Here is a 12183-nt window from a genome sequence, read left to right as displayed (position 1 = left end):
CTTCTCTACAAGCCACGTAGAGCTTTGTCCTCCTCACAGGCTCCTGGGTGTCGGGAGCAGCCTGGACCTCAGGCTCTTGCATGGGCTGGGGTGTATGTGTTTTAGGGGGAGCTGATGTCCCTCTTGGAGTCAAGAGAAAAGTGTGGAAGATATTTTCAGCATGTTTTACCATGTGTGCAAGCAGAGCTCTGTTAGAGGCCCTCTCCCTTGTACTTCCTAGGCAGTATGGTTGCTTCTGAGGGGGAAGTAAGTAATGGTGCCTTTTTGCTCAGTTATTTCCACTGTGACCTGGGGCCTCTCAAGCAGGATTCTTTGCCTCCATTTCCTCCATGTGGAGAATAAGGGCAAGGATGCCTGTGCCTGATGAAGTATTCTGGGCTCTTCCAGTTTGAATGAAAAGGTACCATGTTTGCCTTTTCAACTCCAGGCTGACATTCTGCCTCTTGTTGCCCTGAGTTGAAATTCCATGTGAATGGGTTACCCTGGAATAGTTTCAGATGGTACAGGTAACTAACATCTATGATGATTTCCCAGGGCTCTAGCAGGGAACATTCAAGGGAGCAGGGAGATTGGCAGGGATGGGTCCATTACCAGTCACTAAGTTATTCTTGTCATCCATCAGTAGTAAGTAGTTCTGAGAACTATACTGGGTGTGTAGTAAGTGCTCAGTTAGCTGCCTGTTGTGTTGTCTTGTTTGCGTGTCATTAGCACCCATTCAGAAGGTGGTGTCAGACCCAGAAGGGAACCCGAGTAACTTGGTTGCACTGCTTTGAGTGCTGACGCAGGAACCTCTGAATTTTGCTGAAGGAAGGGGTGGAAATTGTCAGGAGTGACTGTGGAACTTGGACTTTGGCTAGGAAAGTGGGCGTTGGGCAGGATGTGGTCTGGGCGGTAGCCACCTCTGGGCTGACCTTGTAGTCCCTACATGCTCACGGGGGCCACTGCTGTCCCCCAGCCAAGGCCCACCAAGGGGAAGATGCGCATCCACTGCCTGGAGAACGTGGACAAGGCCCTGCAGTTCCTCAAGGAGCAGCGCGTGCACCTGGAGAACATGGGTTCCCACGACATTGTGGATGGCAACCACCGCCTGGTCCTGGGCCTCATCTGGACCATCATCCTCCGCTTCCAGGTAGGTCCCAGCAGCCTCTCAGGGCTGACAGAACTTGGGAACCTTCTAAAATGGCAAACGGGGCATGTTTGTGCACATTGTGGGAGGACAGTGCTTGTCAGAAGGAGACCCACTTTCTGTGCTGTACCCCCAGTGCTGATGGTTGGCGCGGCTTCTAAGTCACAGTCTTCTGAGGAAAGAGAGAGAGGTTAAGTAGTAGCTGGGTTTCAGTCAGCTGGAAGATCTGCTTTTTATGCCCTGCTTCTGTGTGTAACTTCTTGTTTTTTGAAAGGATTTGATTCAAAAATAGTGCAGAAAATCTGCTTTTAATCAGACATTTTTCTCATCCTGAAATTCAAGCCCCAGATAATTGGTAAGGAAATTTAGAAAGGACAAGGAAAGGAACACAGGGCCTCACACCTGCTGGCTTGGGGATGGGAGGAGCGTAGCCCCAGGAGGTGAGGGAAAGGAGGAAGAAGACAGCATTACAGCCCACAGACCAAAGGTCCCATCCCAGTGGTCCTGGATGTCTGCTCTCACTCCCAATGAGTGCAGAGGATTAAACAGTAACAGCAGCACTGGGGCCAGATGTGGTGGAAAACACCTGTATTCTCAGCGCCCCTGGAGGCTGATGCAGGAAGTTTGCAAGTTCCGGCCCGTCTGACTTTTCTTGTTGCTGAGACAAAATACCCAACACCCAAAGTTAAAGGAGGAAAGGTTTATTTGGCTCACAGTTTGTAGAGGTTTCAGTCCATCGTTGGCTGGCTTCAAGGCAAGGTAGCATCACAGACAGGCATTACAGAGGAGAAACAGTTCCTGGTGGGCAGAAGGTAGCAAAGCAAGCAAGGGACCAGACAAGCCTCTTTCTGTCCTTATATCCAGGCTACCAGGATTAGGGCAGTGCCAACCCAATTAGTGCACTGATTTAGTAATCACCCACCCTTAATCCTAGCATTGCACCATGAATCAGTCACCCACTCTAGATTCAGCCACCTCTGAAAAACTCCACCTATAACTGCTTGAGTCCTGAGGGTACACAAACTATAACATGGCCCAGCCTAGGCAACTTAGTGACTTATCGAGCAAGGACCCTGTCTCAAAATTTTAAAAAGGATGGGTTGGGATTTAGCTCAGTGTTTCTGCCTCCTGCCTCAAAAGCTCAAGGTCCCAAGTTCGATACCCAGTACCAATAAATAAATAAATAATTTAAAAAGGTCTGTGGATGGAGTACACTGTAAAGGCTGGGTTCAATCCCCAGTACTGCAAAAACAAAACAAACAGTGACAACAAAAACCCAGCAGAACTGAGAAGAACATAAAGGCAAGAAAAGCTGCTAATGAAAAAATTATACCATCTAATATTCATGTCGTTCTACACCTTGTGGGGAATTGTAACTTCAGAGGAGGAATCAGGGCATCTTTTCATCCATTCTCAGCTTCCTGTTAGAGTTGTATGAGGAAAGGTGTGTCCTCTGGCATGAGGAATCATCCTGTGCTCTGCTGGATGACTGTCTTAGTTACTTTTCTTTTGTTGCTGAGACAAAATACCCGACACCCATAGTTAAAGGGGGAAAGGTTTATTTGGCTTGTAGTTTATAGAGTTTCAGTCCATAATCAGCTGGCTCCAAGACAGGGTGGCACATGGCTGAGGGGCAACAGTTCATGGTGGTGGAAGACAGCAAAGGCAACAAGAGACCTTAACAGCAACTTTCTGCCCCTTTTATCCAGACTACTTAGGGTGGGTAGCACTCACACCCTTTATCCTGGTGCCCTTGGGCCTAGCCCCACCATGAGGCAATCACACACTCTAGATTGAGCCACCTCTGAAAAAGCATGAGGCTGTGTGGGTACAACTAGACACAAGCCGTAGCACTGACTGAGGCTGGGAGACAGGCAGCTGGGACCCACGGCCTCGGGGTGGTGCTGGTGCCAGCACTGCAGGTGAATGGCCACAGAGGAGAAGAGGGAGGAGTCACCTGGGAGGCAGGGAGGCACAGTCAGGTGCACAGCTGCTTCACGTCTCTTTTCTGCCCCCCTCAGATTCAGGACATTGTTGTCCAAACTCAGGAGGGCCGTGAGACACGCTCAGCCAAGGATGCGCTGTTGTTGTGGTGCCAGATGAAAACAGCAGGGTGTGTATGCCTGGGAAACTGGTCATCGCCTTGTTCCCCACTAGCCCCTCACTCCCCTCAGGGGCTGGTGTCCCCAAGAGACACCTAACGTCCTCACTGAGAACTATAGATGCTTCAGTGTAATTGGTGCAACTCTGTCCCGACCTGATTCTTTGAGGCCGGGACTGCAGGGTTCTTTTCCAGTGTTGCCTCGAGCCCACTGTGGGGCCTGTGGGTTGCATGGGCCACAGCTTGTGAGGGTGTCATCGTGTGCTCCTCTGCGCCCCCTTGTGTTGAGGCAGCTCAAGCAGGCACAGATCTATTTCTCTCCTGGTGTATTGGCCCTCACTCAGGTCACACACTAGCTTGTGACTGCAAAAGGATCTACTTCTTAGGTCTCAATGTTTCTCTTGGATGTAGCTACCCCCATGTCAACATCACCAACTTCACCTCCAGCTGGAAGGATGGCTTGGCCTTTAACGCCCTGATACACAAGCACCGGTAAGAGGAAGGAGAGCCCCCTGCTGTTGAATGAGGACATGTCATGAGAATGTCACCTCTGCCATTTCTTCTTCCAACCTTGGCCTCCCCTAATGACCCTGCCTCTTTCAGCTTTCAATCATACCTGCTGCTCCTTCCTCACCAGCTGTGCTTCCAGCTCCCCGCTATTCTCAGCTCCTGTCTCCCATTTCTCCTGCCCATCCACCTCCCTGAATCTACCCAGCGTCCTTGCTTCCTGCTGGGGCTGCCCTGTAAGTGGGGCTACCACGGTCACTCCCTTCTAACAGCCCAGCTTCGTTCCCAGGCCTGACCTCATCGACTTTGACAAGTTGAAAGACTCCAATGCCCGGCACAACCTGGAACACGCATTTGACGTGGCTGAGCGCCAGCTGGGCATCATCCCACTCCTCGACCCTGAAGGTGGGCTGCACCCCCTCGCCATCCTAGAGGGAGCTGGGCAGCTGGGGCTCCTAGAGTTTGGTCCAGGGCTCTGTCCTTGGCCTGCTCTCCACTCCATCTGGATTCCCAGGCCTTGGCTGGCCCGTGTGACAGTCCCTAGAGTCTTAGGATCCCCTCTTCTTTCTGCTTTTGCAATTTGTGGTCCTAATGGGGATTTCATGACCATCTTGTCCCAGTGCTCATCACGTGGTCCCTGTAGTTGAGCTTCCTGCTGCAGGGATGGGGCTAAGCCCTTGGGGTGTGACTTCTCTAGCTTCTGGGCTGGTGCTGAATGTGTACCTTTTCCTCTTACAGATGTCTTCACAGAAAACCCTGATGAAAAATCCATCATCACCTACGTGGTGGCATTTTACCACTACTTCTCCAAGATGAAGGTGCTGGCGGTGGAGGGCAAACGTGTCGGCAAGGTACAGAGCTGTTTCATCAGCCCAGCGTCACTCTTCCCCTGTTCACACAGCCAGCCCTTGACTCAAAGGTCCCTCACCATCCTAGGATCTTCAGGTCTAGGCCCTCAGCTGCATGAGGAATGCAGAACACCTACCCCCATCTTCTTTTAAAGCTCCTGAGGTAACTCTGAAGCAGGTGCATGTCTGCCCTACAAGGGGCTGCAGCCTGCAACTCCGGCCTCTCTTCCACCTGGAAACCCGTGTACCAACCTCCCTGCAGGAGTCACTCAGGGCCTTCATTTGCTGCATTTCTTGTGGCTCCAGACCTCTCAGGCTCCCGCCATGTGTCAGGAGCCCATCCCTCTGTAGAGAGCCTCCTGTCTGACTGCTTTCCCCTACTGAGTTGTTAGCTTCTCAGGGGTAGGGACCATTTCTCACCACCTTTGTGTGCACGATGTGCAGCAAAGACAGTGTTTGGCAGCCTGCAGTTCCTAATGAACACTGGTGTCCTAGTGTGGCAAGCTTATGAATAATAGGGTTCAGGGAAGGGGGCAGCTGCTCCTGAACCCCAGCCTGGCCAGTTCCCTGCTAACTGTACTGGTGCAAGAGGAGCGTTTCACCCATTTCCAGGCCACCTCTTTTGCCTTAGCAATAGTTAGGGACTTGGACAAACCCAGCCTAGAACACTCTAGGGTTTGAGAGACAGGAGCCCCGTTTCAGAGTACCTCGGCTGTGGTCTTCGGGAGTGGCCTGCTTGGCAGCATTGCCCTTGTGATGAGAATGAGTAACAAGGGGACTCCACAGGTCATCGACCACGCCATTGAGACTGAGAAGATGATTGAAAAGTACAGTGGGCTAGCCTCGGACCTGCTCACCTGGATCGAACAGACCATCATCGTGCTGAACAGCCGCAAGTTCGCCAACTCGCTGACGGGTGTCCAGCAGCAGCTGCAGGCCTTCAGCACCTACCGCACTGTGGAGAAGCCACCCAAGTAAGGGCCCTGGCACTTGGGAGGGTGGTCATCAGGGCAAGAAACCTGCCCTCCTGGGCTCTGGGCCTTATGAAGGGTCCATAAGGCTCTCCTGAGGGCTGAAGAGCTCCACATCTGTCGCTTACTGCATGCCCCTCAGGCTGTCAGCTGGTAGGAAACAGGCATTGATTAAAACCCTGACTCACAGCTGGCCCCACAAGGAGTAGGAGGGGAGTGTCATTCAGCTGCAGGTTTATTTTCTGGTGATGACCTCTGTATCCGTAGCCCCTGAGCTCTGCAGGAAGCCTTGTGATCATCAAGTACATCTGTCATTTTCTCTCCCATCTGTCACTGCTCATGAGCAGAGCACTCAGCCTGCTTCTTAGGTCTCTGCACAACCCCACCACTTATGCGCACACACACACACACACACACACACACACAATTATGCAGGCACATAGGTATGTGCGCACATAACTATGCATGCACACGTGTTCACATACCACCACACACAAATAACAGAGAGAACATGCAGTACATCTACAACTACACACGTGCATAGGCATCTACATACAGTTATTCTGGCACACAGCCGTGCAAACACAGTGTGCACATACCTATGTGCCATACACATTATGTAGACACAGCCATGCATGCATACACATGCATTATTCACAAACATGCACACACATACACAAATGTGCATGCACACACATACACCCATGAGGTAGTCCAGCTTCTCTGCCATTAGCCTGTCCTCCTGTCCCATAAGAGATTGCAGTCCATTGGTGGCATCCTCGGCCTTGTTCCTCCCCTTTCATCCCCCACACTCTCTATGCAAGACTAAAGTGAGGAAAGGAGAGACTCCGAGACTAGGGTGTACTATAAACAAGTATCTTGTTTCTAGTCTGACACTAACCTACTTTTAAAGTCCTAAATTCAATACAGATTCCATCTGCTGCGCATCTACCAGGCACTGCACACAGGGCCGTTACCTCTTGTCTGTGTAGTCAGGACAGTGCTTCAGGGCCTCAGCCCACTTAAGCACCCATGAGAACTGAGGTCTGTTTGGCTGAGCTTGCAGTGGAGACCTTGCTTAGAGCCGATCCTCAGTTGCCAAGTCAAGGATGTTGAAGTGGGTAGGTTTGGGGATCATGAAGAAATGTGAAAGCACCAGTCACCTGAAGCTCAGACCCCACTTGGCAGACACCCATCCTGCTGCCAGGTCCTATCTGCTGTACCCACAGACCTCCCTGAGCCTAGCCTTTCCTGATCCCTTGGAAACATCTCATCTATAGAACTTGCTGGAGACCTAGTTCATTAGGACTGGGGTAAAGATTGCTTTCAGTGCAGTGTATTGTCCAAAAGACAGTGCTGCTTCTAAGGCTTTATTGACTGTCTCAATAAAGGAAAGAAACTGTCTAAAGAGCTAGGCAGAAGCTTTTATCATTGGCAGGACAGAGAGGAGTCTCTTTGTATTGATTGGTGAAACGATGTTTACAAGAGTTACCAGAGTATTCCTGTTAGCTATTCCCCCAGGGAAGCAAATGATAGATGCTGTGATAGCCATGATTTGTGTCGTAAAGACCCAAGCCTCTAGTTGATCTCCATGGGGGAGAATAACAGACACTGTAACAAGTAAGCAGACCTACAGTTTCCCTTTACTCTTGCTGTTTTTAAAGAAAATATGTTTTGACCTCCAAGATCCAGGATATCAGTGTTCCACATTGCCTTCAGCAAGTGACTGGGCTTCAGGGATCGTGACACCAGTCTCTCTATTTCTGTTTATTCCACAGATTTCAAGAGAAGGGGAATTTGGAAGTCCTACTTTTTACCATCCAGTCCCGGATGCGAGCCAACAATCAGAAAGTGTACATACCACATGACGGGAAACTAGTGTCTGACATCAACCGGGTATGGTGGCGTTGTCCATTGCATGACGCCAGTGGGTTGATGGAGTTCTCGGATGTAGCCATGGGGAGTGTCCACTGGCCACTTTCTTTGGTGTTATTAATTACATGCTGGCTATTCCTGGGGTTTATCTGAATGTCATTCTGAGAGGTCAGTCTCCACCCACTGTCCTTTGACTCAACCCCCCTGTTCAGATGTTGCGTTCATTCCTCAGGGCCAATAGAACCTTGAGTTTGTCTTTGAATCTGGACTATTACTTACAACAGAAGGGAAGTGCCCTGTGACAGTTCTGAGGTTTGGGGACTTAACCTCACCTGGAAGTTCTGCTAGGATAGAGGTAGGTGTTAGTCAGTAAGAACTTGCTGAGCAGCCAGAGAGTGAGAAACAGTATATAAGGCCAAGAGTACAAGGCAAGTTTAGCAGCAGAGGGAACCCAGAGGTCATGACCTGTGCTCCTTGGCACTTTGGCCCAGCCATGAAACCAAAGGGCTGTTACTGAGCACTAATCTGCCAACCCCCTTACCCATGAGCATCCAGCTCTACCTTCATTCTGAAATTGCTCAGTGTCCCAAGCTGAGGTGTTTCCCACCTGGCCCAGGAATTTTCCTTCTGCCCCATACAGGCCTGGGAGAGCCTGGAGGAGGCTGAGTACCAGCGGGAGCTGGCCCTGAGGAGCGAGCTCATCCGCCAGGAGAAGCTGGAGCAGCTGGCCCGGCGCTTTGACAGGAAGGCCGCCATGAGAGAGACATGGCTCAATGAGAACCAGCGCCTTGTGACACAGGTAACAGGGACACATCTCGGATGGCAGGAGAACGGAAATGCTGTAGATCCCCCAGGTCTCAACTGGGCTGAAGCCCAAGCTGTTGTCTCAGCAGCAGCCGATAAACCTCTCCTCCTTGCTGCCCAGTTCCCCGTGATTGGCCGGATCTAGACTTTCTCTAGGACAGAACTCTCGGGATTTATTAAGTCTCTCTGTTTTGGTACTGGGGATTGAATCCAGATCTCATATGTGCCGCTGAGCTACCCCAGCCCACATTGCCTCATTTTTAGGAAAGAGCTTGCCAGTCCAAAACTGCCCCCTGAAGCTGTCCTATGGGGCCCACTAGCATCAGTAAAAGTGGGAGGTAGAGGTGACATTCAATGATGGTTCTCTGGGAAGAGGGCGAAGTCAGAGCATGCTATCTGCTGAACGTGCCTTTTTGACTCTGGATGCCAGTCCTGGGACATATTTCACTAAGAACAGACTAAGGGCTGATACTTCATCAGAGCATCTGTTCCCTCCTACTTAGAGCTTGGAATCAAATTAAATTCGGGCTAGAAAGGGAATAGTGAGAGTCCTGAGATCATTAGAGAGCACATGCACCCCAGATAGTGCATGGGTAGGCCATCTGCTGCAGCTGCATGGCTTCCAGGTACAAGTAGGCCCTGCCCCTCAGAATCAGACAGGTCTACAGAGACAGGGACAGTGCCCAGGGCAACAGAGAACTCTGGCAGTAATAACAGAGTTCAGTGAGAGGGAAGGAAGGGACATAAAAAGAATTAAGATGTGGTAGGTACATTTACCAATTCCCCCGTGATGAATGTAATCACCATGTACTGCGAACATGTACTATAAAAATGTTTTTAAGTAACACAGGCTTTGGGACACAACGTTACCAGCATGTGTGGCATAGGGAGTAAAATCAGGCTCTTGTAGAGGTTCTTGTGAGACAGTTAGTTTTTGGACCTTGGCTCTGATAAGTTAAGCTGCCAAAAGACAGCAGAACACTTTCACGAGGATGAGCTTTCCCAGCCCCAGTTTCTGTGTATCAGGGGAGGAGCCTGCGATGGAGCCTGGGGCATACAGCTGAGCTGCTGGTTTTTCCTCCTGGGGACAGGATAATTTCGGGTATGACCTGGCAGCTGTGGAGGCCGCCAAGAAGAAGCATGAAGCCATCGAGACGGACACTGCCGCCTATGAGGAGCGGGTGAAGGCCCTAGAGGACCTGGCCCAGGAGCTGGAGAAGGAGAATTACCACGACCAGAAGCGCATCATGGCCCGCAAGGACAATATCCTGCGCCTGTGGAGCTACCTGCAGGAGCTGCTGCGGTCCCGGCGACAGAGGCTTGAGAGCACTCTGGAGCTGCAGAAGCTCTTCCAGGATATGCTGCACAGCATCGACTGGATGGATGAGATCAAGGTGGGCCAGGGATGCTGAGCACTAATCGTGGGCCTCGGTAGCCCTGCAGTTCACATCTGTGTCCTTAGATCCTTCCCCCCAGCCATGTCCCTGAGTCACAGTAGAGAAACTGAATCAGTCTAGTATTTGACTGCATCTGCCTTTCTGCCACTCAGCTCACTCTTATCCATCCAGCAAATGTCACCAGCCCAAGCCCAGAGTATCCCAGTGACCAAATAATTTTATGTTCATGATCATACAGGGGCCAACATGCAGGGTCTAAGAGAGGAGGACATTAATCAGGAGCCTGGAGAATCAGGCTCTAAGTATTTACAGTTTCACACTGGTTGGCACCCAGATCTCTCAGCATAGGGCAAGATGTCTGACATGCACTCCCTCTACTGCCGTGGTCTCAACTGAGGATGCACATCAGCCTGACCATGCAGCTCTCTAAAAATGCACATGCCTGGGCCCCGAGCCTTGAGACAGATGTAGTAGAGGAGCATGGGTTTTGAGCCCCTGTAGGGTGTTCCCTGGGGGATTCTGATAGGCACTCCTGGTAGGAGCTCTCGCTCTACAGCTGCTTCCTCCTGAGCTTCAGCCAGGCTCCCTTGACTCAGATACATGGCCTTATACTGGGGAGGGGCCCCTTCTCTTCACTCCTCTTTGTTCTCTCTCCTGTGTCTTTTGCCAGGCTCACCTCCTGTCTGCCGAGTTTGGTAAGCACCTGTTGGAGGCTGAGGACTTGCTCCAAAAGCACAAGTTGATGGAAGCTGACATTGCCATCCAAGGGGACAAAGTGAAGGCCATCACTGCAGCCACCGTGCCATTCATTGAGAGCACAGGTGAGGCCTAGGATGGCTCCTCTGTCCAGGCCTCTGATGCCAGAGCCCTGTTCTCTGGCCCAGCACCCCTCCTGGAACACATCCCTTGAAGCTGCCTGTAGAATTCTGCTCCTTTTATTAATCAAGCAATGGTGCACAAAGCATGAGGGAATGGCAAAGCTCTGCAGAGAATAGGCAGCCGCTTTGGTGATCTGCAGGTAGAAAGGTGTTTATAAGCACAATAAAACATCATCTGTCTCTCATTCTGTTTGCTGGTTCAGGTTATGCTGAGAAAATTTAAGTTTCTGGTTTCTGCTCTTAAATAGGAGACCTCACTGAATTTATATCTGAGTTTTTAAAAAATGATGTCATGTTGTGCACTTCTACTGAGAATTGACTCAACTCTTAATCTCCCTTATTCCTGAAGTTTAGGGGGAACCAATTATAAAGAATCTGGCCTGCCCCCTGAGTAACTGGGGTCCCTGCATCCCACCCCAAACCCCAGGGAGATGGCAGCTTTGAGACTGTTTGACCCTAACCTGGCAGCAGATCTGAAACTTGCCCATAAACGAAGCCTTTCTATTCATTATCCTCCCTCTTTCCATTCTTCCAGGGTACCAACCTTGTGACCCCCAGGTCATACAGGACCGAGTCAGCCACCTCCAGCAGTGCTTTGGGGAGCTGAGTGACATGGCGGCCGGGCGGAAGGCCCAGCTGGAGCAGTCAAAGAGGCTCTGGAAGTTCTTCTGGGAGATGGATGAGGCCGAGAGCTGGATCAAGGAGAAGGAGCAGATCTACTCCTCCTTGGACTATGGCAGGGACCTGACCAGCGTGCTCATCTTGCAGCGCAAGCACAAGGCCTTTGAGGACGAGCTCCGGGGGCTGGATGCCCACCTGGAGCAGATCTTCCAGGAGGCTGAGAGCATGGTTGTGCGCAAGCAGTTTGGGCACCCACAGATCGAGGCCCGTGTCAAGGAGGTGTTGGCCCAGTGGCAACAGCTGAAGGAGCTGGCTGCCTTTCGCAAGAAGAACCTCCAAGACGCGGAAAACTTCTTCCAGTTCCAGGGTGATGCAGATGACCTGAAGGCCTGGCTACAAGATGCCCACCGGCTACTCTCAGGTGAAGATGTGGGGCAGGATGAAGGAGCCACTCGGGCCCTGGAGAAGAAGCACAGGGACTTTCTGGAGGAGCTGGAGGAGAGCCATGGAGTGATGGAGCATTTGGAACAGCAGGCCCAGGGCTTCCCTGAAGAGTTCCGGGATTCCCCGGATGTAACCAATCGGCTGCAGGCCCTCCGAGAGCTCTACCAGCAGGTGGTGGCCCAGGCGGACTTGCGTCGACAGAGGCTGCAGGAAGCCCTGGACCTGTACACGGTGTTTGGGGAATCAGACGCCTGCCAGCTGTGGATGAGGGAGAAGGAGAAGTGGCTGGCCCAGATGGACATCCCAGACACCCTGGAGGACCTGGACGTTGTGCAGCACAGGTCAGAGTGCCTTGGCCTCTCCTTCCCTCCCCACCCAGGTCTGAGTCCCGCCTCCCACCACCAGCCCAGCGGGGGTCTCTCTGAGAGTCCACAGGACGACCTTTGTTGCAAAATCCAGGCATCAGGAGCCATGAGTTCTGTTCTGGCTCTGTGGCCTTGGGTACTTCAACCATGGAGGTCTTGGGTTCCTCAAATGTAAGGGATTTTCTGGTCCAATTGAGTTATTCTCAGGTGCAGCAGCCTGTGCTCAGTGAGTTCTGTGTAGAAGCC

General features: G+C 51.5%; 1 protein-coding gene across 2 annotated transcripts in view; it reads left to right on the top strand.

The window, feature by feature from the left end:
* The window catches only part of Sptb (spectrin beta, erythrocytic), a 120365-nt gene that overhangs the window by 66642 nt on the left and 41540 nt on the right, over positions 1-12183 (top strand). For both annotated transcript variants that reach the window (XM_087195271.1, XM_087195272.1), the window contains exons 4-14: positions 956-1129; positions 3148-3239; positions 3639-3719; positions 4024-4139; positions 4473-4585; positions 5369-5556; positions 7332-7449; positions 8069-8227; positions 9324-9626; positions 10300-10450; positions 11043-11913. In XM_087195271.1, coding sequence (XP_087051397.1) covers positions 956-1129; positions 3148-3239; positions 3639-3719; positions 4024-4139; positions 4473-4585; positions 5369-5556; positions 7332-7449; positions 8069-8227; positions 9324-9626; positions 10300-10450; positions 11043-11913 — 2366 coding nt within the window. The remainder of the gene's footprint in view (positions 1-955; positions 1130-3147; positions 3240-3638; positions 3720-4023; positions 4140-4472; positions 4586-5368; positions 5557-7331; positions 7450-8068; positions 8228-9323; positions 9627-10299; positions 10451-11042; positions 11914-12183) is intronic.

This window comes from Heterocephalus glaber, unplaced genomic scaffold (assembly GCF_053883595.1).
Source record: "Heterocephalus glaber isolate CG9 unplaced genomic scaffold, H.glaber_assembly_v1.0 deba00001608, whole genome shotgun sequence".
In the NCBI taxonomy this organism is placed as follows: domain Eukaryota; kingdom Metazoa; phylum Chordata; class Mammalia; order Rodentia; family Bathyergidae; genus Heterocephalus; species Heterocephalus glaber.
This window is presented reverse-complemented; position numbering and strand designations above follow the sequence as displayed.